General features: G+C 46.1%; 1 protein-coding gene across 1 annotated transcript in view; it reads left to right on the plus strand.

Annotated features, from left to right (window-relative positions):
* LOC110516022 (galanin receptor type 1-like) overlaps positions 1-24,409 on the plus strand; it is a 43,961-nt gene that overhangs the window by 14,319 nt on the left and 5,233 nt on the right. Inside the window, exon 2 of the mRNA XM_036981696.1 lies at positions 5,178-5,243. Coding sequence (XP_036837591.1) covers positions 5,178-5,243 — 66 coding nt within the window. The remainder of the gene's footprint in view (positions 1-5,177; positions 5,244-24,409) is intronic.

Here is a 24,409-nt window from a genome sequence, read left to right on the forward strand (position 1 = left end):
TGTCTCTATTTTAGGTTGGTCAGGGCGTAAGTTGGGGTGGGCATTCTATGTTTTGTTCTTCCAATCAGAGGGGTGGGTAGTCTATGTTGTATTTCTATGTGTTTGGCCTGGTATGCTTCCCAATCAGAGGCAGCTGTCAATCATTGTCTCTGATTGAGAACCATACTTAGGCAGCCTGTTTTCCCCCTGTTAGTTGTGGGTAGTTGTTGTCTCTGATTGGGAACCATACTTAGGCAGCCTGTTTTCCCACTGTTAGTTGTGGGTAGTTGTTGTCTCTGATTGAGAACCATACTTAGGCAGCCTGTTTTCCCACTGTTAGTTGTGGGTAGTTGTTGTCTCTGATTGAGAACCATACTTAGGCAGCCTGTTTCCCCACTGTTAGTTGTGGGTAGTTGTTGTCTCTGATTGAGAACCATACTTAGGCAGCCTGTTTCCCCACTGTTAGTTGTGGGTGGTTATTGTCCGTTTCAGTGTTTTCACCATACGGGACTGTTTCAGGTTTCCTTTATTCACTTGTTCGTTTGTTTTCTGTGTTCAGTGGAATAAATATGACGAACACTTACCACGCTGCATAGTGGTCTGATATTTCCTCCTCCTCCTCAGAAGAGGAAGATGACAACCGTTACAGTATATATTCCACTGTGTATATATTCCACTGTGTATTCATTCCACTGTGTATTCATTCCACTGTGTATTTAATTCCACTGTGTATATATATTCCACTGTGTATATATTCCACTGTGTATTCATTCCACTGTGTATATATTCCACTGTGTATTCATTCCACTGTGTATTCATTCCACTGTGTATTCATTCCACTGTGTATTCATTCCACTGTGTATTCATTCCACTGTGTATGTATTCCCCAGTGTCTATATTCCACTGTGTATTTAATTCCACTGTGTATTCATTCCCCAGTGTCTATATTCCACTGTGTATTTAATTCCACTGTGTATTTAATTCCACTGTGTATTCATTCCACTGTGTATTCATTCCACTGTGTATTCATTCCACTGTGTATTCATTCCACTGTGTATTTATTCCACTGTGTATATATATTCCACGGTGTATTTATTCCTGATGTTCCTGTTTCCATTTATTTTTTCATCTTTAGCTCTGCGTTGTTGGAAAAGGACACGCCAGTCAGCATTTCACTGTTATTCTACACGTGTTGTTTACCAAGCAAGTGGCGAATAAAATCAGATTGGATTTGTCCTCTGTATATCCTCTCTCTACGGTCCCAAATGACACACTATTCCCTTTTATAGTGCACTACTATGAGAAAGGCCTTTTGGGCTCTGGTCAACAGTAGTGCACTATATAGGGAATAGAGTTCCATAGGGCTCTGGTCTAAAGTAGTGCACTATATAGGGAATAGAGTTCCATAGGGCTCTGGTCTAAAAGTAGTGCACTATATAGGGAATAGGGTGCCATTTGGAATGCAGTATTGGGTAAAACACTTAAAGTGCAGTCGGCGCACAAATTTATCCCAAGAGGTGTTCGATGGGGTTGAGGTCAGGGCTCTTTGCAGACCAGTCAACTTCTTCCACGCCAATTTTGACAAACTGTTTTTGTATGGATCTCGGCTTTGTGCACGGTGACATTGTCATGCCGAAAACAGAAAGGGGCCTTCCCCAAACTGTTGCCACAAAGTTAGAAGCACAGAATCGTCTAGAATGTCATTGTACGCTGTAGCGTTAAGATTTCACTTTCACTGGAACTAAGGAGTCCGAACCATGAAAAACAGCCCCAACACACTTCACAGTTGGTATGCATTGGGGCAGGTAGCGTTCTCCTGGCATCTGCCAAACCCAGATTCGTCCGTCAGACTGGCAGATGGTGAAGCGTGATTCATCACTCCAGAGAACATTAGTCTCCCACTCTACAGTCTTAAGCATTATGCTTTCCTCCTCCAACCTAGAATAGCTGTTTGATAAGATGTCATTTCAGACAAATCCACTCTGTATTTCATTTCTGACCCCATTTCATGTTCCTCTGAGACGGGCATTTTACCCCCTATCGCCTGGTCCCAGATTGTGCTGTCTTGCCAAATGTTGAGGCTTCCTGGAATGGTACTAAGCTAGCTGATGGGCTGGTGCTTGTGTGTCAATACCCCATGTACACACAGAGTCCTGATGGGACACAGAGTACTGATGGGACACAGAGTACTGATGGGACACAGAGTACTGATGGGACACAGAACACTGATGGGACACAGAGTACTGATGGGATACAGAGTACTGATGGGACACAGAACACTGATGGGTCACAGAGTACTGATGGGACACAGAACACTGATGGGTCACAGAGTACTGATGGGACACAGAACACTGATGGGACACAGAGTACTGATGGGATACAGAGCACTGATGGGACACAGAGTACTGATGGGACACAGAACACTGATGGGACACAGAACACTGATGGGACACAGAGCACTGATGGGACACAGAGCACTGATGGGACACAGAGTACTGATGGAACACAGAACACTGATGGGACACAGAGCACTGATGGAACACAGAGCACTGATGGGAAACAGAGCACTGATGGGACACAGAACACTGATGGGACACAGAGCACTGATGGGACACAGAACACTGATGGGACACAGAACACTGATGGGACACAGAGTCCTGATGGGACACAGAACACTGATGGGACACAGAGTACTGATGGGACACAGAACACTGATGGAACACAGAACACTGATGGGACACAGAGTACTGATGGAACACAGAACACTGATGGGACACAGAGCACTGATGGAACACAGAACACTGATGGGACACAGAGTACTGATGGAACACAGAACACTGATGGGACACAGAGTACTGATGGAACACAGAACACTGATGGGACACAGAGTACTGATGGGACACAGAACACTGATGGGACACAGAGCACTGATGGAACACAGAACACTGATGGGACACAGAACACTGATGGGACACAGAGCACTGATGGGACACAGAACACTGATGGGACACAGAGCACTGATGGGACACAGAGTACTGATGGGACACAGAGCACTGATGGGACACAGAACACTGATGGGTCACAGAGCACTGATGGGACACAGAGCACTGATGGGACACAGAGCACTGATGGGACACAGAGTACTGATGGGACACAGAACACTGATGGGACACAGAACACTGATGGGACACAGAACACTGATGGGTCACAGAGCACTGATGGGACACAGAACACTGATGGGACACAGAACACTGATGGGACACAGAGTACTGATGGGACACAGAGTACTAATGGGACACAGAACACTGATGGGACACAGAACACTGATGGGTCACAGAGCACTGATGGGACACAGAGTACTGATGGGACATGTGTACATGAGGAATGTTGACGATGTCAACCCGAGACCGTGTATGTCACGGTAGTTACTGTCTTCCATCCAGAGGAGAGGGATAAGGGCTTCCTTTCTCCCACAGGTTAGACATGGATGTATGTGCTGTTATTGTCCATGAGGAAGGACCTCTATCACATCTTCGCAATGTATCTGTTATGATGCTAAATGGCTAAATTGTCATTATTTTGCCACTATGGCCTATTTATTGCCTTTACCTCCCTTATCTAACACGGTACCTCATTTTGGGTCCCAACCGTGTTGAGCGTTGTTTATTCCATGTGTAACTCTGTGTTGTTGTTTATTCCATGTGTAACTCTGTGTTGTTGTCTATTCCATGTGTAACTCTGTGTTGTTGTTTATTCCATGTGTAACTCTGTGTTGTTGTCTATTCCATGTGTAACTCTGTGTTGTTGTTTATTCCATGTGTAACTCTGTGTTGTTGTTTATTCCATGTGTAACTCTGTGTTGTTGTTTATTCCAAGTGTAACTCTGTGTTGTTGTTTATTCCATGTGAAACTCTGTGTTGTTTATTCCATGTGAAACTCTGTGTTGTTGTTTATTCCATGTGTAACTCTGTGTTGTTGTTTATTCCATGTGTAACTCTGTGTTGTTGTTTATTCCATGTGAAACTCTGTGTTGTTTATTCCATGTGAAACTCTGTGTTGTTGTTTATTCCATGTGAAACTCTGTGTTGTTGTTTATTCCATGTGAAACTCTGTGTTGTTGTTTATTCCATGTGAAACTCTGTGTTGTTGTTTATTCCATGTGTAACTCTGTGTTGTTGTTTATTCCATGTGTAACTCTGTGTTGTTGTTTATTCCATGTGAAACTCTGTGTTGTTTATTCCATGTGAAACTCTGTGTTGTTGTTTATTCCATGTGTAACTCTGTGTTGTTGTTTATTCCATGTGAAACTCTGTGTTGTTGTTTATTCCATGTGAAACTCTGTGTTGTTTATTCCATGTGTAACTCTGTGTTGTTTATTCCATGTGAAACTCTGTGTTGTTGTTTATTCCATGTGTAACTCTGTGTTGTTTACTCCATGTGTAACTCTGTGTTGTTGTTTACTCCATGTGTAACTCTGTGTTGTTGTTTATTCCATGTGTAACTCTGTGTTGTTGTTTATTCCATGTGAAACTCTGTGTTGTTTATTCCATGTGAAACTCTGTGTTGTTGTTTATTCCATGTGTAACTCTGTGTTGTTGTTTATTCCATGTGAAACTCTGTGTTGTTGTTTATTCCATGTGTAACTCTGTGTTGTTTATTCCATGTGAAACTCTGTGTTGTTGTTTATTCCATGTGAAACTCTGTGTTGTTTATTCCATGTGAAACTCTGTGTTGTTGTTTATTCCATGTGTAACTCTGTGTTGTTGTTTATTCCATGTGTAACTCTGTGTTGTTTATTCCATGTGTAACTCTGTGTTGTTGTTTATTCCATGTGTAACTCTGTGTTGTTGTTTATTCCATGTGTAACTCTGTGTTGTTGTTTATTCCATGTGTAACTCTGTGTTGTTGTTTATTCCATGTGTAACTCTGTGTTGTTGTTTGTGTCGCACTCCTTTGCTTTCTCTTGGCCAGGTCGCAGTTATAAATGTCTACGTGGTTAAATAAAAGTGAAATAAATAGATAAATAAATACAAATGAAACGTTTATGCATTCAACCGCTAACCGCTAACTGCTAACCGCTATCCGCTAACCGCTAACTGCTAACCGCTAACTGTTTATCACGATTGAATTCCAAGTATAGAGATAACTGAATGTGTTCAGACTGTTGTGTTGATGATGCGTTTCCTTTTCCTCTTCAGGTGTTATTCCATCTCCACAAGAAGATGAAGAATATGTCCAAGAAATCAGAACGCTCAAAAAGAAAGGTACACCTGTTTCTCTGTTGATACACCTGTTTCTCTGTTGATACACCTGTTTCTCTGTTGATACACCTGTTTCTCTGTTGATACACCTGTGACTCCAACATAACACCTGTTTCTCTGTTGATACACCTGTTTCTCTGTTGATATACCTGTTTCTCTGTTGATACACCTGTGACTCCAACATAACACCTGTTTCTCTGTTGATACACCTGTGACTCCAAAATAACACCTATTTCTCTGTTGATACACCTGTGACTCCAACGTAACACATACACACATCTTTGGACAAGGTCATGCTTTACCTCCAACCAACTGTTGGTAATACTGACTACTGACTGTTGGTAATACTGACTGTTGGTAATAGTGACTACTGACTGTTGGTAATACTGACTGTTGGTACACCTGTTTATCTGTTGATAACACCTGTTTCTCTGTTGATACACCTGTTTCTCTGTTGATACACCTGTTTCTCTGTCAATACACCTGTTTCTCTGTTAAATACACCTGTTTCTCTGTTGTTACACCTGTTTCTCTGTTGTTACACCTGTTTCTCTGTTGATACACCTGTTTCTCTGTTGATAAACCTGTTTCTCTGTTGATACACCTGTTTCTCTGTTGATACACCTGTTTCTCTGTTGATACACCTGTGATCCAACATAACACCTGTTTTTCTGTTAATACACCTGTGACTCCAACATAACACCTGTTTCTCTGTTAATACACCTGTGACTCCAACATAACACCTGTTTCTCTGTTAATACACCTGTGACTCCAACATAACACCTGTTTCTCTGTTGATACACCTGTTTCTCTGTTGTTACACCTGTTTCTCTATTGATACACCTGTGACTCCAAAATAACACCTATTTCTCTGTTGATACACCTGTGACTCCAACGTAACACATACACACATCTTTGGACAAGGTCATGCTTTACCTCCAACCAACTGTTGGTAATACTGACTACTGACTGTTGGTAATACTGACTGTTGGTAATAGTGACTACTGACTGTTGGTAATACTGACTGTTGGTAATACTGACTGTTGGTAATAGTGACTACTGACTGTTGGTAATAGTGACTACTGACTGTTGGTAATACTGACTGTTGGTAATAGTGACTACTGACTGTTGGTAATACTGACTGTTGGTAATACTGACTACTGACTGTTGGTAATAGTGACTACTGACTGTTGGTAATACTGACTACTGACTGTTGGTAATACTGACTACTGACTGTTGGTAATACTGACTGTTGGTAATAGTGACTACTGACTGTTGATAATACTGACTGTTGGTAATACTGACTGTTGGTAATACTGACTACTGACTGTTGGTAATACTGACTACTGACTGTTGGTAATAGTGACTACTGACTGTTGATAATACTGACTGTTGGTAATACTGACTACTGACTGTTGGTAATACTGACTACTGACTGTTGGTAATACTGACTACTGACTGTTGGTAATACTGACTACTGACTGTTGGTAATAGTGACTACTGACTGTTGATAATACTGACTGTTGGTAATACTGACTACTGACTGTTGGTAATACTGACTACTGACTGTTGGTAATACTGACTACTGACTGTTGGTAATACTGACTACTGACTGTTGGTAATACTGACTACTGACTGTTGGTAATACTGACTACTGACTGTTGGTAATACTGACTACTGACTGTTGGTAATAGTGACTACTGACTGTTGGTAATAGTGACTACTGACTGTTGGTAATACTGACTACTGACTGTTGGTAATAGTGACTACTGACTGTTGGTAATAGTGACTACTGACTGTTGGTAATAGTGACTACTGACTGTTGGTAATAGTGACTACTGACTGTTGGTAATACTGACTACTGACTGTTGGTAATACTGACTTCTGACTGTTGGTAATACTGACTGTTGGTAATAGTGACTACTGACTGTTTGTAATACTGACTGTTGGTAATAGTGACTACTGACTGTTGGTAATACTGACTACTGACTGTTGGTAATTCTGACTTCTGACTGTTGGTAATACTGACTGTCGGTAATAGTGACTACTGACTGTTGGTAATACTGACTACTGACTGTTGGTAATACTGACTACTGACTGTTGGTAATACTGACTTCTGACTGTTGGTAATACTGACTGTTGGTAATACTGACTACTGACTGTTGGTAATACTGACTGTTGGTAATAGTGACTACTGACTGTTGGTAATAGTGACTACTGACTGTTGGTAATACTGACTGTTGGTAATAGTGACTACTGACTGTTGGTAATAGTCACTACTGACTGTTGGTAATAGTGACTACTGACTGTTGGTAATACTGACTGTTGGTAATAGTGACTACTGACTGTTGATAATACTGACTGTTGGTAATAGTGACCGTTGGTAATACTGACTGTTGGTAATAGTGACTACTGACTGTTGGTAATACTGACTACTGACTGTTGGTAATACTGACTGTTGGTAATACTGACTGTTGGTAATAGTGACTACTGACTGTTGGTAATAGTGACTACTGACTCTTGGTAACACTGACTGTTGGTAATAGTGACTACTGACTGTTGGTAATAGTGACTACTGACTGTTGGTAATACTGACTGTTGGTAATAGTGACTACTGACTGTTTGCAATACTGACTATTGGTAATACTGACTGTTGGTAATACTGACTACTGACTGTTTGCAATACTGACTGTTGGTAATAGTGACTACTGACTGTTGGTAATACTGACTGTTGGTATTACTGACTGTTGGTAATACTGACTGTTGGTAATAGTGGCTACTGACTGTTGGTAATAGTGACTGTTAGTAATACTGACTACTGACTGTTGGTAATACTGACTACTGACTGTTGGTAATACTGACTGTTGGTAATACTGACTGTTGGTAATACTGACTGTTGGTAATACTGACTACTGACTGTTGGTAATAGTGACTAGAATAGTTCATGTTTTACCTCCAACCAACTGTTGGTAATAGTGTCTTCTTGCTCCCATCCATCTATCTATCTATCTGTTCCCCTGACACCACAGCTCTCCACTCCCATCCACCTATCTATCTGTTCCCCTGACACCACAGCTCTCCACTCCCATCAATCTATCTATCTGTTCCCCTGACACCACAGCTCTCTGCTCCCATCCATCTATCTATCTATCTGTTCCCCTGACACCACAGCACTCAGCTCCCATCTATCTATCTGTTCCCCTGACACCACAGCTCTCTGCTCCCATCCATCCATCTATCTATCTGTTCCCCTGACACCACAGCACTCAGCTCCCATCTATCTATCTGTTCCCCTGACACCACAGCACTCAGCTCCCATCCATCCATCTATCTATCTGTTCCCCTGACACCACAGCTCTCGGCTCCCATCCATCCATCCATCTATCTATCTGTTCCCCTGACACCACAGCACTCAGCTCCCATCTATCTATCTATCTGTTCCCCTGACACCACAGCACTCAGCTCCCATCCATCTATCTATCTGTTCCCCTGACACCACAGCTCTCCGCTCCCATCCATCCATCTATCTATCTGTTCCCCTGACACCACAGCTCTCCACTCCCATCCATCTATCTATCTGTTCCCCTGACACCACAGCACTCAGCTCCCATCCATCTATCTATCTGTTCCCCTGACACCACAGCTCTCCGCTCCCATCCATCCATCTATCTATCTGTTCCCCTGACACCACAGCACTCAGCTCCCATCTATCTATCTATCTGTTCCCCTGACACCACAGCACTCAGCTCCCATCCATCTATCTATCTGTTCCCCTGACACCACAGCTCTCCGCTCCCATCCATCCATCTATCTATCTGTTCCCCTGACACCACAGCTCTCCCCTCCCATCCATCTATCTATCTATCTATCTATCTGTTCCCCTGACACCACAGCTCTCTGCTCCCCGTCCCACCACAGCTCTCTCCCCCCTCCCACCACAGCACTCAGCTCCTATCCATCTATCTATCTGTTCCCCTGACACCACAGCACTCAGCTCCCATCTATCTATCTGCTCCCCCTCCCACCACAGCTCTCCCCCCTCCCACCACAGCACTCAGCTCCCATCCATCTTTCTATCTGTTCCCCTGACACCACAGGACTCAGCTCCCATCTATCTATCTGTTCCCCTGACACCACAGCTCTCCGCTCCCATCCATCTATCTATCTATCTATCTGTTCCCCTGACACCACAGCTCTCTGCTCCCATCCATCTATCTATCTATCTGTTCCACAGACACCACAGCTCTCCTCTCCCATCCATCTATCTATCTATCTGTTCCACAGACACCACAGCTCTCTACTCCCATCCAGCCTAATGCGCCCTAATAGAGAGACAGCACCTTTACCAGTGGTTACAGAGTTACCTTGTTAACTGTTGAGGAGAAAAATAACAGACTGAAAAAAATAATGATGCTTATGATGTGAGAGAGTGGAACTCAGCTGCTCAGTACAGTAACCTGTTAGAAAGAGCCTGATATCCACCCCTCTCTCCCCTCCCCTCCCATCCCTCCCTCCCTCCCCCCCTTCTCCCTCCCTCCTGATATCAGAGTTAGTGAGGACAGTGATGTGAGAGAGTGGAACACCGCTGCTCAGTAGAGTAACCTGTTAGAAAGAGCCTGATATCCTCCCCTCCCCTCCCTCCCTCCCTCCCTCCCTCCCTCCCCACCTCCCTCCCTCCCTCCCCACCTCCCCTCCCTCCCTCCCCTCCCCCCCTTCCTCCCCTCCTCCCTCCCTCCCTCCCTCCCTCCCTCCCTCCCTCCCTCCTGGTATCAGAGTTAGTGAGGACAGTGATGTGAGAGAGTGGAACACAGCTACTCAGTAGAGTAACCTGTTAGAAAGAGCCTGATTCCCCCCTCCCCTCTCTCCTTATATCCCCCCCCCCCTCTCCCCCCCCTCCCTCCCTCCTGATATCCCCCCTCCCTCTCCCCTCCCTCCCTCCCTCCCTCCCTCCCTCCCTCCCTCCATCCTCCCTCGTCTCTCCTCTACACGTGGTGTAACGACAACCAGAGATAGACAGTAACTATAGCAACTCACGTACCTTCAACCTTGGGACTCTGCGTCTCAAACGGCCCCTATTCTCTAGGGTGCACTAACTTTTCACCACTGCCCTGTGCAACAGTAGTGCACTATGTAGGGGAATCGGGTGTCAATAGGGATGCAGGCTTTATCTTCAATCTAGCTACCTCTCAATTGCTCAGTAGCGAATCTGGAAGACGTCTATGAGAAGAGCTGCAGAGATCATTCAGGGTTGAACATCACAGATTCCAGGAAAAAGGGTGCAGAAATAAACCATATTGCTTAAGGGACAGTGGAGGGCTGTCAAACTGATTTAACAGGACAGGACAGGGGAGGGTTGTCAAACTGATTTAACAGAGGGGGGAGGGTTGTCAAACTGATTTAACAGGGGAGGGGAGGGGAGGGTTGTCAAACTGATTTAACAGAGGGGGGAGGGTTGTCAAACTGATTTAAAAGGGGAGGGGAGGGGAGGGTTGTCAAACTGATTTAACAGGGGAGGGGAGGGTTGTCCAACTGATTTAACAGGGGAGGGGAGGGTTGTCAAACTGATTTAACAGAGGGGGGAGGGTTGTCAAACTGATTTAACAGGGGAGGGGAGGGGAGGGTTGTCAAACTGATTTAACAGGACAGGGGAGGGTTGTCAAACTGATTTAACAGGACAGGGGAGGGTTGTCAAACTGATTTAACAGGGGAGGGGAGGGTTGTCAAACTGATTTAACAGGGGAGGGGAGGGTTGTCAAACTGATTTAACAGGACAGGGGAGGGTTGTCAAACTGATTTAACAGGACAGGGGAGGGGAGGGTTGTCAAACTGATTTAACAGGGGAGGGGAGGTTTGTCAAACTGATATAACAGGGGAGGGGAGGGTTGTCAAACTGATTTAACAGGACAGTGGAGGGTTGTCAAACTGATTTAACAGGGGAGGGGAGGGTTGTCAAACTGATTTAACAGGGGAGGGGAGGGTTGTCAAACTGATTTAACAGGGGAGGGGGGGTTGTCAAACTGATTTAACAGGACAGGACAGGGTTGTCAAACTGATTTAACAAGGGAGGCGAGGGTTGTCAAACTGATTTAACAGGACAGGGGAGGGGAGGGTTGTCAAACTGATTTAACAGGGGAGGGGAGGGTTGTCAAACTGATTTAACAGGGGAGGGGGGGTTGTCAAACTGATTTAACAGGACAGGACAGGGTTGTCAAACTGATTTAACAGGGGAGGGGAGGGTTGTCAAACTGATTTAACAGGGGAGGGGAGGGTTGTCAAACTGATTTAACAGGACAGGGGAGGGTTGTCAAACTGATTTAACAGGACAGGGGAGGGTTGTCAAACTGATTTAACAGGGGAGGGGAGGGTTGTCAAACTGATTTAACAGGGGAGGGGAGGGTTGTCAAACTGATTTAACAGGGGAGGGTTGTCAAACTGATTTAACAGGACAGGGGAGGGTTGTCAAACTGATTTAACAGGGGAGGGGAGGGTTGTCAAACTGATTTAACAGGGGAGGGGAGGGTTGTCAAACTGATTTAACAGGACAGGACAGGGTTGTCAAACTGATTTAACAGGGGAGGGGAGGGTTGTCAAACTGATTTAACAGGACAGGGGAGGGTTGTCAAACTGATTTAACAGGACAGGACAGGGTTGTCAAACTGATTTAACAGGGGAGGGGAGGGTTGTCAAACTGATTTAACAGGACAGGGGAGGGTTGTCAAACTGATTTAACAGGACAGGACAGGGGAGGGTTGTCAAACTGATTTAACAGGACAGGGGAGGGTTGTCAAACTGATTTAACAGGGGAGGGGAGGGTTGTCAAACTGATTTAACAGGACAGTGGAGGGTTGTCAAACTGATTTAACAGGGGAGGGGAGGGTTGTCAAACTGATTTAACAGGGGAGGGGAGGGTTGTCAAACTGATTTAACAGGGGAGGCGAGGGTTGTCAAACTGATTTAACAGGACAGGGGAGGGGAGGGTTGTCAAACTGATTTAACAGGACAGGGGAGGGTTGTCAAACTGATTTAACAGGGGAGGGGAGGGTTGTCAAACTGATTTAACAGGGGAGGGTTGTCAAACTGATTTAACAGGGGAGGGGAGGGTTGTCAAACTGATTTAACAGGGGAGGGGAGGGTTGTCAAACTGATTTAACAGGACAGGGGAGGGTTGTCAAACTGATTTAACAGGGGAGGGGAGGGTTGTCAAACTGATTTAACAGGGGAGGGGAGGGTTGTCAAACTGATTTAACAGGGGAGGGGAGGGTTGTCAAACTGATTTAACAGGGGAGGGGAGGGTTGTCAAACTGATTTAACAGGGGAGGGTTGTCAAACTGATTTAACAGGGGAGGGGAGGGTTGTCAAACTGATTTAACAGGGGAGGGGAGGGTTGTCAAACTGATTTAACAGGACAGGACAGGGTTGTCAAACTGATTTAACAGGGGAGGGTTGTCAAACTGATTTAACAGGGGAGGGTTGTCAAACTGATTTAACAGGGGAGGGGAGGGTTGTCCAACTGATTTAACAGGGGAGGGGAGGGTTGTCAAACTGATTTAACAGGGGAGGGGAGGGTTGTCAAACTGATTTAACAGGGAAGGGGAGGGTTGTCAAACTGATTTAACAGGGGATGGGAGGGTTGTCAAACTGATTTAACAGGGGAGGGGAGGGTTGTCAAACTGATTTTGTTGCCTTGGGAGGGTAGTGTGTTTTGGGGGGGACAGGGGAGGGTTCGGTGTGTTTTGGGGGGGACAGGGGAGGGTTCGGTGTGTTTTGGGGGGGACAGGGGCGGGTAGTGTGTTTTGGGGGGGACAGGGGAAGGTAGTGTGTTTTGGGGGGGACAGGGGAAGGTAGTGTGTTTTGGGGGGGACAGGGGAGGGTAGTGTGTTTTGGAGGGGACAGGGGATGCTAGTGTGTTTTGGGGGGGACAGGGGAGGGTAGTGTGTTTTGGGGGGGACAGGGGAGTGTAGTTTGTTTTGGGGGGGACAGGGGAGGGTAGTGTGTTTTGGGGGGGACAGGGGAGGGTAGTGTGTTTTGGGGGGGACAGGGGAGGGTAGTGTGTTTTGGGGGGGACAGGGGGGGTAGTGTGTTTTGGGGGGGACAGGGGAGGGTAGTGTGTTTTGGGGGGGACAGGGGAGGGTAGTGTGTTTTGGGGGGGACAGGGGAGGGTAGTGTGTTTTGGGGGGGACAGGGGAGGGTAGTGTGTTTTGGGGGGGACAGGGGAGGGTAGTGTGTTTTGGGGGGACAGGGAAGGTAGTGTGTTTTGGGGGGGACAGGGGAGGGTAGTGTGTTTTGGGGGGGACAGGGGAGGGTAGTGTGTTTTGGGGGGGACAGGGGAGGGTAGTGTGTTTTGGAGGGGACAGGGGAGGGTAGTGTGTTTTGGGGGGGACAGGGGAGGGTAGTGTGTTTTGGGGGGACAGGGAAGGTAGTGTGTTTTGGGGGGGACAGGGGAGGGTAGTGTGTTTTGGGGGGGACAGGGGAGGGTAGTGTGTTTTGGGGGGGACAGGGGAGGGTAGTGTGTTTTGGGGGGGGACAGGGGAGGGTAGTGTGTTTTGGGGGGACAGGGAAGGTAGTGTGTTTTGGGGGGGACAGGGGAGGGTAGTGTGTTTTGGGGGGGACAGGGGAGGGTAGTGTGTTTTGGGGGGGACAGGGGAGGGTAGTGTGTTTTGGGGGGGACAGGGGAGGGTAGTGTGTTTTGGGGGGGACAGGGGAGGGTAGTGTGTTTTGGGGGGACAGGGAAGGTAGTGTGTTTTGGGGGGGACAGGGGAGGGTAGTGTGTTTTGGGGGGGACAGGGGAGGGTAGTGTGTTTTGGGGGGGACAGGGGAGGGTAGTGTGTTTTGTCTATATAAGGTCCCACAGTTGACAGTGCATGTCTGAGCAAAATCCAAGCCATGAGGACGAAGGAATTGTCTGTAGAGCTACGAGACAGTATTGTGTCGAGGCACAGATCTGGGAAAGGTAACCAAAACAAGGTCCCCAAGAACACAGTGGCCTCCATCATTCTTAAATGTTAGAAGTTTGGAACCACCAAGACTCTACCTAGAGCTGGCCGCCCGGACAAACTGAGCAATCAGGGAAGAAGGGCCTTGGTCCGGGAGGTGAACAAGAACCCGATGGTCACTCTGACTGAGCTCAAGTGTTCCACTGTGGAGATGGAATAACCTTCCAGAAGGACAACAATCTCTGCAGCACTCCACCAATCAGGCCTTTATGGTAGAGTGGGCAGACGGAATCTATTTCTCAGTAAAAGGCACATGGCAGCCCACTTGGAGTTTGTAAAAAGGCACTTAAAGACACTCAGACCATGAGAAACAAAATGATCTGGTCTGATGAAACCAAGATTGAACTCTTTGGCCTGAATAACAAGCCTCACGTCTGGCACCATCCCTACGGTGAAGCATGGTGGTGGCAGCATCATACTGTGGGGATGTTTTTCAGCTGCAGGGACTGGGAGACTAGTCAGGATCGAGGTAAAGATGAACGGAGCAAAGTACAGAGAGATCCTTGATGAAAACCTGCTCCAGATGGCTCAGGACAGACTGGGGCGAAGGTTCATCTTCCAACAGGACAACGACCCTAAGCACACAGCCAAGACAACGCAGTAGTGGCTTCGAGACAAGTCTCTGAATGTCCTTGAGTAGCCCAGTCAGAGCCCAGACTTGAACCCAATCGAACATCTTTGGAGAGACCTGAAAATCGCTGTGCAACAATGCTCCCCCATCCAACCTGACAGAGCTTGAGAGGATCTGCAGAGAACAATGGGAGAAACTCCCCAAATACAGGTGTGCCAAGCTCATACTCAAGAAGAGTCAAGGCTGTAATCGCTGCCAAAGGTGCTTCAAAGTACTGAGTAAAGGGTCTGAATACTTATGTACATTTGATATTTAAGTCTTTTATTTTACTTTTATAAATTAGCAAAAATGCCTAAAAAGTAGTTTTCCTTTGTCATTATGAGGTATGGTGATGTCATTATGGGGTATGGTGATGTCATTATGGGGTATGGTGATGTCATTATGGGGTATGGTGATGTCATTATGAGGTATGGTGATGTCATTATGGGGTATGGTGATGTCATTATGGGGTATGAAGATGTCATTATGGGGTATGGTGATGTCATTATGGGGTATGGTGATGTCATTATGGGGTATGGTGATGTCATTATGGGGTATGGTGATTTATGGTCTGGTATGGTGATGTCATTATGGGGTATGGTGATGTCATTATGGGGTATGGTGATGTCATTATGGGGTATGAAGATGTCATTATGGGGTTTGATGATGTCATTATGGGGTTTGGTGATGTCATTATGGGGTATTGTGATGTCATTATGGGGTATGATGATGTCATTATGGGGTTTGATGATGTCATTATGGGGTTTGGTGATGTCATTATGGGGTATGGTGATGTCATTATGGGGTATGGTGATGTCATTATGGGGTATGGTGATGTCATTGTGGGGTATGGTGATGTCATTGTGGGGTATGGTGATGTCATTGTGGGGTATGGTGATGTCATTGTGGGGTATGGTGATGTCATTTTGGGGTATGGTGATGTCATTTTGGGGTATGGTGATGTCATTATGGGGTATGGTGATTTATGGTCTGGTATGGTGATTTATGGTCTGGTATGGTGATGTCATTATGGGGTATGGTGATTTATGGTCTGGTATGGTGATGTCATTATGGGGTATGGTGATGTCATTATGGGGTATGAAGATGTCATTATGGGGTATGGTGATGTCATTATGGGGTATGGTGATGTCATTATGGGGTATGAAGATGTCATTATGGGGTATGGTGATGTCATTATGGGGTATGGTGATGTCATTATGGGGTATGGTGATGTCATTATGAGGTATGGTGATTTATGGTCTGGTATGGTGATGTCATTATGGGGTATGGTGATGTCATTATGGGGTATGGTGATGTCATTATGGGGTATGAAGATGTCATTATGGGGTATGGTGGTGTCATTATGGGGTATGATGATGTCATTACGGGGTATGGTGATGTCATTGTGGGGTATGGTGATGTCATTATGGGGTATGAAGATGTCATTATGGGGTATGGTGATGTCATTATGGGGTATGGTGATGTCATTGTGGGGTATGGTGATGTCATTATGGGGTATAGTGATGTCATTATGGGGTATGGTGATTTATGGTCTGGTATGGTGATGTCATTATGGGGTATGGTGATGTCATTATGGGGTATGGTGGTGTCATTATGGGGTATGGTGATGTCATTATGGGGTATGGTGATGTCATTATGGGGTATGGTGATTTATGGTCTGGTATGGTCTGCGTTGTCGTGACCTCTATTTCCGGTGGATTCCTGGGCATAACGCATCAAACTAACGGAGGTATTTGGATATAAAAAAAATATCTTTATGGAACAAAAGGAACATTTGCTGTCTAACTGGGAGTCTCGTGAGTGAAAACATCCGAAGATCATCAAAGGTAAATGATTAATTCGATTGCTTTTCTGATTTTCGTGACCAAGTTGCCTGCCGCTAGGTGTACATAATGTTTTGTTAGTATATCGATAAACTTACACAAACGCTTGTATTGTTTTCGCTGTAAAGCATAATTTCTAAATCTGAGACCACCGGGTGATTAACAAAAGGCTAAGCTGTGTTTCGCTATATTTCACTTGTGATTTCATGAATATAAATATTTTCTAGTAAGATTATTTGACCGTTGATGACAATTATCCCGGATCCGGGATGGGTGGTTCCAATTAACTGCCTTGTTCAGATGGCAGAACGACAGATTTTTACCTTGACAGCTACGGGGATTTGATACAGCAACCTTTTGGTTACTGGCCCAACACTCTAACCACTAGGCTACCTGCTGGTTACTAGTCCAACACTCTAACCACTAGGCTACCTGCTGGTTACTAGTCCAATGCTCTAACCACTAGGCTACCTGCTGGTTACTAGTCCAACACTCTAACCACTAGGCTACCTGCTGGTTACTGACCCAACACTCTAACCACTAGGCTACCTGCTGGTTACTAGTCCAACACTCTAACCACTAGGCTACCTGCTGGTTACTAGTCCAACACTCTAACCACTAGGCTACCTGCTGGTTACTAGTCCAACACTCTAACCACTAGGCTACCTGCTGGTTACTAGTCCAACACTCTAACCACTAGTCTACCTGCTGGTTACTGACCCAACGCTCTAACCACTAGGCTACCTGCTGGTTACTGACCCAACACTCTAACCACTAGTCTACCTGCTGGTTACTAGTCCAACACTCTAACCACTAGTCTACCTGCTGGTTACTAATCCAACACTCTAACCACTAGTCTACCTGCTGGTTACTAGTCCAACACTCTAACCACTAGGCTACCCTGCTGGTTACTAGTCCAACACTCTAACCACTAGACTACCTGCTGGTTACTAGTCCAACACTCTAACCACTAGATTAACTGCTGGTTACTAGTCCAACACTCTAACCACTAGGTTACCTGCTGGTTACTAGTCCAACACTCTAACCACTAGTCTACCTGCTGGTTACTAGTCCAATGCTCTAACCACTAGGCTACCTGCTGGTTACTAGTCCAACACTCTAACCACTAGACTACCTGCTGGTTACTAGTCCAACACTCTAACCACTAGTCTACCTGCTGGTTACTAGTCCAACACTCTAACCACTAGGCTACCTGCTGGTTACTAGTCCAACACTCTAACCATTAGGCTACCTGCTGGTTACTAGTCCAACACTCTAACCACTAGGCTACCTGCTGGTTACTGACCCAACGCTCTAACCACTAGGCTACCTGCTGGTTACTAGTCCAACACTCTAACCACTAGACTACCTGCTGGTTACTAGTCCAACACTCTAACCACTAGGCTACCTGCTGGTTACTGACCCAACGCTCTAACCACTAGGCTACCTGCTGGTTACTGACCCAACACTCTAACCACTAGTCTACCTGCTGGTTACTAGTCCAACACTCTAACCACTAGTCTACCTGCTGGTTACTAGTCCAACACTCTAACCACTAGTCTACCTGCTGGTTACTAATCCAACACTCTAACCACTAGACTACCTGCTGGTTACTAGTCCAACACTCTAACCACTAGATTAACTGCTGGTTACTAGTCCAACACTCTAACCACTAGTCTACCTGCTGGTTACTAGTCCAATGCTCTAACCACTAGTCTACCTGCTGGTTACTAGTCCAACACTCTAACCACTAGGCTACCTGCTGGTTACTAGTCCAACACTCTAACCACTAGGCTACCTGCTGGTTACTAGTCCAACACTCTAACCACTAGGCTACCTGCTGGTTACTGACCCAACACTCTAACCACTAGGCTACCTGCTGGTTACTAGTCCAACACTCTAACCACTAGGCTACCTGCTGGTTACTGACCCAACACTCTAACCACTAGGCTACCTGCTGGTTAGTAGTCCAACACTCTAACCACTAGGCTACCTGCTGGTTACTGACCCAACGCTCTAACCACTAGGCTACCTGCTGGTTACTGACCCAACACTCTAACCACTAGTCTACCTGCTGGTTACTAGTCCAACACTCTAACCACTAGTCTACCTGCTGGTTACTAGTCCAACACTCTAACCACTAGTCTACCTGCTGGTTACTAATCCAACACTCTAACCACTAGACTACCTGCTGGTTACTAGTCCAACACTCTAACCACTAGATTAACTGCTGGTTACTAGTCCAACACTCTAACCACTAGGTTACCTGCTGGTTACTAGTCCAACACTCTAACCACTAGTCTACCTGCTGGTTACTAGTCCAATGCTCTAACCACTAGTCTACCTGCTGGTTACTAGTCCAACACTCTAACCACTAGGCTACCTGCTGGTTACTAGTCCAACACTCTAACCACTAGGCTACCTGCTGGTTACTAGTCCAACACTCTAACCACTAGGCTACCTGCTGGTTACTGACCCAACACTCTAACCACTAGGCTACCTGCTGGTTACTAGTCCAACACTCTAACCACTAGGCTACCTGCTGGTTACTGACCCAACACTCTAACCACTAGGCTACCTGCTGGTTAGTAGTCCAACACTCTAACCACTAGGCTACCTGCTGGTTACTGACCCAACACTCTAACCACTAGGCTACCTGCTGGTTACTAGTCCAACACTCTAACCACTAAGCTACCTGCTGGTTACCGACCCAACACTCTAACCACTAGTCTACCTGCTGGTTACTGGCCCAACGCTCTAACCACTAGTCTACCTGCTGGTTACTAGTCCAACACTCTAACCACTAGGCTACCTGCCGCCCCTCCACTCTAACCACTAGGCTACCTGCCGCCCCTCCACTCTAACCACTAGTCTACCTGCCGCCCCTCCACTCTAACCACTAGTCTACCTGCCGCCCCTCCACTCTAACCACTAGGCTACCTGCCGCCCCTCCACTCTAACCACTAGTCTACCTGCCGCCCCTCCACTCTAACCACTAGTCTACCTGCCAGCCCCTCCACTCTAACCACTAGTCTACCTGCCGCCCCTCCACTCTAACCACTAGTCTACCTGCCGCCCCTCCACTCTAACCACTAGGCTACCTGCCGCCCCTCCACTCTAACCACTAGTCTACCTGCCGCCCCTCCACTCTAACCACTAGGCTACCTGCCGCCCCTCCACTCTAACCACTAGGCTACCAGCCACCCCTCCACTCTAACCACTAGACTACCAGCCACCCCTCCACTCTAACCACTAGTCTACCTGCCAGCCCTGTGCAGCAGCCAATCGATGACTGGAAAGAGACATGTTTTACTAAACTTTTTTTTTTTAATGACATTCAGAGATTGTCAAGCCAAGCCTTCTATACTGGGTAAACCTATAAGGTGTTTTCTGTTTGTCGAGTTATTGTCGTCTTGAAAACTTAAAACATGATATTGAAGAGCCCGAAGTCAGTATGCTTTGTTTATTGGTTGTGTGGTGCATTGGCACAGAAACCTGTTGATTGGGAAATTGGTTTCATATATTTTATATCATTATAAATATGTCATCAAAATGTTGAAAATCTGATTTCCTTCTAGCTGATGATTGTCTGCAGCCGGCTCTGATCGTAGTGTAACGAAACAGGCAGGTAGAGCTCCTCTGTGGTCGTCAGTGAACCCTCAACCTTCTGGTCGGCTCTGATCGTAGTGTAATGAGACAGGCAGGTAGAGCTCCTCTGTGGTCGTCAGTGAACCCTCAACCTTCTGGCCGGCTCTGACCGTAGTGTAACGAAACAGGCAGGTAGAGCTCCTCTGTGGTCGTCAGTGAACCCTCAACCTTCTGGCCGGCTCTGATCGTAGTGTAACGAAACAGGCAGGTAGAGCTCCTCTGTGGTCGTCAGTGAACCCTCAACCTTCTCGTCGGCTCTGATTGTAGTGTAACGAAACAGGCAGGTAGAGCTCCTCTGTGGTCGTCAGTGAACCCTCAACCTTCTGGCCGGCTCTGATCGAAGTGTAACGAAACAGGCAGGTAGAGCTCCTCTGTGGTCGTCAGTGAACCCTCAACCTTCTAAACCCATAGCCCTGTGTGGGATCGATTGTGCCTCAAAAGCAAAGTCGATATCTACCTTTATAAACACAGGGTCGCTACAGTTATTGTTATTTGTGGTCGTAATCATTATTTTGAGGTCATTCTATGACAGGGTGTTCAATTGATTTAACAGGACAGGACAGGGTTGTCAAACTGATTTAACAGGACAGGACAGGGTTGTCAAACTGATTTATTGTTATTGTTACTTGTGGTCGTAATCATTATTTTGAGTTCATTCTATGACGGGGTGTTCAATTGATTTTACAGTAGACGTTTCCATCTGTCCCTTACAAATATTATTTCAATCATATTGCTTCTTACAGGCAGGCAGGCAGGCAGACAGACAGGCAGACAGGCAGGCAGGCAGGCAGGCAGACAGACAGACAGGCAGGCAGGCAAACAGACAGGCAGGCAGACAGACAGGCAGACAGACAGACAGGCAGGCAGGCAGACAGACAGACAGACAGACAGACAGACAGACAGGCAGGCAGGCAAACAGACAGGCAGGCAAACAGACAGGCAGACAGACAGACAGGCAGGCAGACAGACAGACAGACAGACAGGCAGGCAGGCAAACAGACAGGCAGGCAAACAGACAGGCAGACAGACAGACAGGCAGGCAAACAGACAGGCAGGCAAACAGACAGGCAGACAGACAGGCAGGCAGACAGGCAGACAGACAGACAGACAGACAGACAGACAGACAGACAGACAGACAGACAGGCACATTGCCTACAGGTCCGATATAGTAACAGGTCTGATATCTGACAAAGTAAACATCATATATTAAACAATGTAAACTTTGTCATGTTGTATAGAGATTCAGTTTAGCATTACAGGACAGTGTCACATCAACTCAGTCAGTTATATGATGTGATCAATATGACAGTAATACATCAACTCAGTCAGTTATATAATGTGATCAATATGACAGTAATACATCAACTCAGTCAGTTATATGATGTGATCAATATGACAGTAATACATCAACTCAGTCAGTTATATGATGTGATCAATATGACAGTAATACATCAACTCAGTCAGTTATATAATGTGATCAATAGGACAGTAACACATCAACTCAGTCAGTTATATAATGTGATCAATATGACAGTAATACATCAACTCAGTCAGTTATATGATGTGATCAATATGACAGTAATACATCAACTCAGTCAGTTATATGATGTGATCAATATGACAGTAACACATCAACTCAGTCAGTTATATGATTTGATCTTCAGAGTAAAAGATTAAGAGAAACTGTTTGAAGTGTCGTGGTCTGTAGTCAGTGTTGTTTGAAGTGTCGTGATCTGTAGTCAGTGTTGGTCTGTAGTCAGTGTTGGTCTGTAGTCAGTGTTGGTCTGTAGTCAGTGTTGTTTGAAGTGCCGTGGTCTGTAGTCAGTGTTGTTTGAAGTGTTGTGGTCTGTAGTCAGTGTTGTTTGAAGTGTCGTGGTTTGTAGTCAGTGTTGGTCTGTAGTCAGTGTTGGTCTGTAGTGTCGTGGTTTGTAGTCAGTGTTGTTTGCAGTGCCGTGGTCGGTAGTCAGTATTGTTTGAAGTGTCGTGGTCTGTAGTCAGTGTTGGTCTGTAGTCAGTGTTGGTCTGTAGTCAGTGTTGGTCTGTAGTCAGTGTTGTTTGAAGTGTCGTGGTATGTAGTCAGTGTTGTTTGCAGTGCCGTGGTCTGTAGTCAGTGTTGGTCTGTAGTCAGTGTTGTTTGAAGTGTCGTGGTCTGTAGTCAGTGTTGTTTGAAGTGTCGTGGTCTGTAGTCAGTGTTGTTTGCAGTGCCGTGGTCTGTAGTCAGTGTTGTTTGCAGTGCCGTGGTCTGTAGTCAGTGTTGGTCTGTAGTCAGTGTTGTTTGAAGTGTTGTGGTCTGTAGTCAGTGTTGTTTGCAGTGCCGTGGTCTGTAGTCAGTGTTGTTTGCAGTGCCGTGGTCTGTAGTCAGTGTTGTTTGAAGTGTCGTGGTCTGTAGTCAGTGGTTTGAAGTGCCGTGGTCTGTAGTCAGTGGTTTGCAGTGTCGTGGTCTGTAGTCAGTGTTGTTTGAAGTGTCGTGGTCTGTAGTCAGTGTTGTTTGAAGTGCCGTGGTCTGTAGTCAGTGTTGTTTGAAGTGCCGTGGTCTGTAGTCATTGTTGTTTGAAGTGTCGTTGTCTGTACTCAGTGTTGTTTGCAGTGCCGTGGTCTGCACTCAGTGTTGTTTGCAGTGTTGTGGTCTGTAGTCAGTGTTGTTTGCAGTGCCGTGGTCTGTACTCAGTGTTGTTTGAAGTGCCGTGGTCTGTACTCAGTGTTGGTCTGTATTCAGTGTTGTTTGCAGTGTCGTGGTCTGTAGTCAGTGTTGTGTGCAGTGTCGTGATCTGTAGTCAGTGTTGGTCTGTAGTCAGTGTTGGTCTGTAGTCAGTGTTGGTCTGTAGTCAGTGTTGTTTGAAGTGCCGTGGTCTGTAGTCAGTGTTGTTTGAAGTGTCGTGGTCTGTAGTCAGTGTTGTTTGAAGTGTCGTGATCTGTAGTCAGTGTTGGTCTGTAGTCAGTGTTGTTTGAAGTGCCGTGGTCTGTAGTCAGTGTTGTTTGAAGTGTCGTGGTCTGTAGTCAGTGTTGTTTGAAGTGTCATGGTTTGTAGTCAGTGTTGGTCTGTAGTCAGTGTTGTTTGAAGTGTCGTGGTCTGTAGTCAGTGTTGGTCTGTAGTGTCGTGGTTTGTAGTCAGTGTTGTTTGCAGCGCCGTGGTCTGTAGTCAGTGTTGGTCTGTAGTCAGTGTTGTTTGAAGTGTCGTGGTCTGTAGTCAGTGTTGTTTGAAGTGTCGTGGTCTGTAGTCAGTGTTGTTTGCAGTGCCGTGGTCTGTAGTCAGTGTTGTTTGCAGTGCCGTGGTCTGTAGTCAGTGTTGTTTGAAGTGTCGTGGTCTGTAGTCAGTGGTTTGAAGTGCCGTGGTCTGTAGTCAGTGGTTTGCAGTGTCGTGGTCTGTAGTCAGTGTTGTTTGAAGTGTCGTGGTCTGTAGTCAGTGTTGTTTGAAGTGCCGTGGTCTGTAGTCAGTGTTGTTTGAAGTGTCGTGGTCTGTAGTCATTGTTGTTTGAAGTGTCGTGGTCTGTAGTCAGTGTTTGCAGTGCCGTGGTCTGTACTCAGTGTTGTTTGCAGTGCCGTGGTCTGCACTCAGTGTTGTTTGCAGTGTTGTGGTCTGTAGTCAGTGTTGTTTGCAGTGCCGTGGTCTGTACTCAGTGTTGTTTGAAGTGCTGTGGTCTGTACTCAGTGTTGGTCTGTATTCAGTGTTGTTTGCAGTGCCGTGGTCTGTAGTCAGTGTTGTTTGCAGTGTCGTGGTCTGTAGTCAGTGTTGTTTGAAGTGCCGTGGTCTGTAGTCAGTGTTGTTTGAAGTGTCGTGGTCTGTAGTCAGTGTTGTTTGAAGTGCCGTGGTCTGTAGTCAGTGTTGTTTGAAGTGCCGTTGTCTGTAGTCAGTGTTGTTTGCAGTGCCGTGGTCTGTAGTCAGTGTTGTTTTGATGGACCTGTAGCTGCTCCTACAATGCTGAGTGGCTGAATTACCTTTTGCTGAACCGCCCACCAACCCACATCAGCAGCCTTTAACAGACAGCCAGGAGAAACACAAAGGCCCAGGCAGACACTTGACTGTTCAGACACACAAACACACACACACACACACACACACACACACACACACAC

Source organism: Oncorhynchus mykiss, chromosome 6 (genome assembly GCF_013265735.2).
Source record: "Oncorhynchus mykiss isolate Arlee chromosome 6, USDA_OmykA_1.1, whole genome shotgun sequence".
NCBI lineage: Eukaryota > Metazoa > Chordata > Actinopteri > Salmoniformes > Salmonidae > Oncorhynchus > Oncorhynchus mykiss.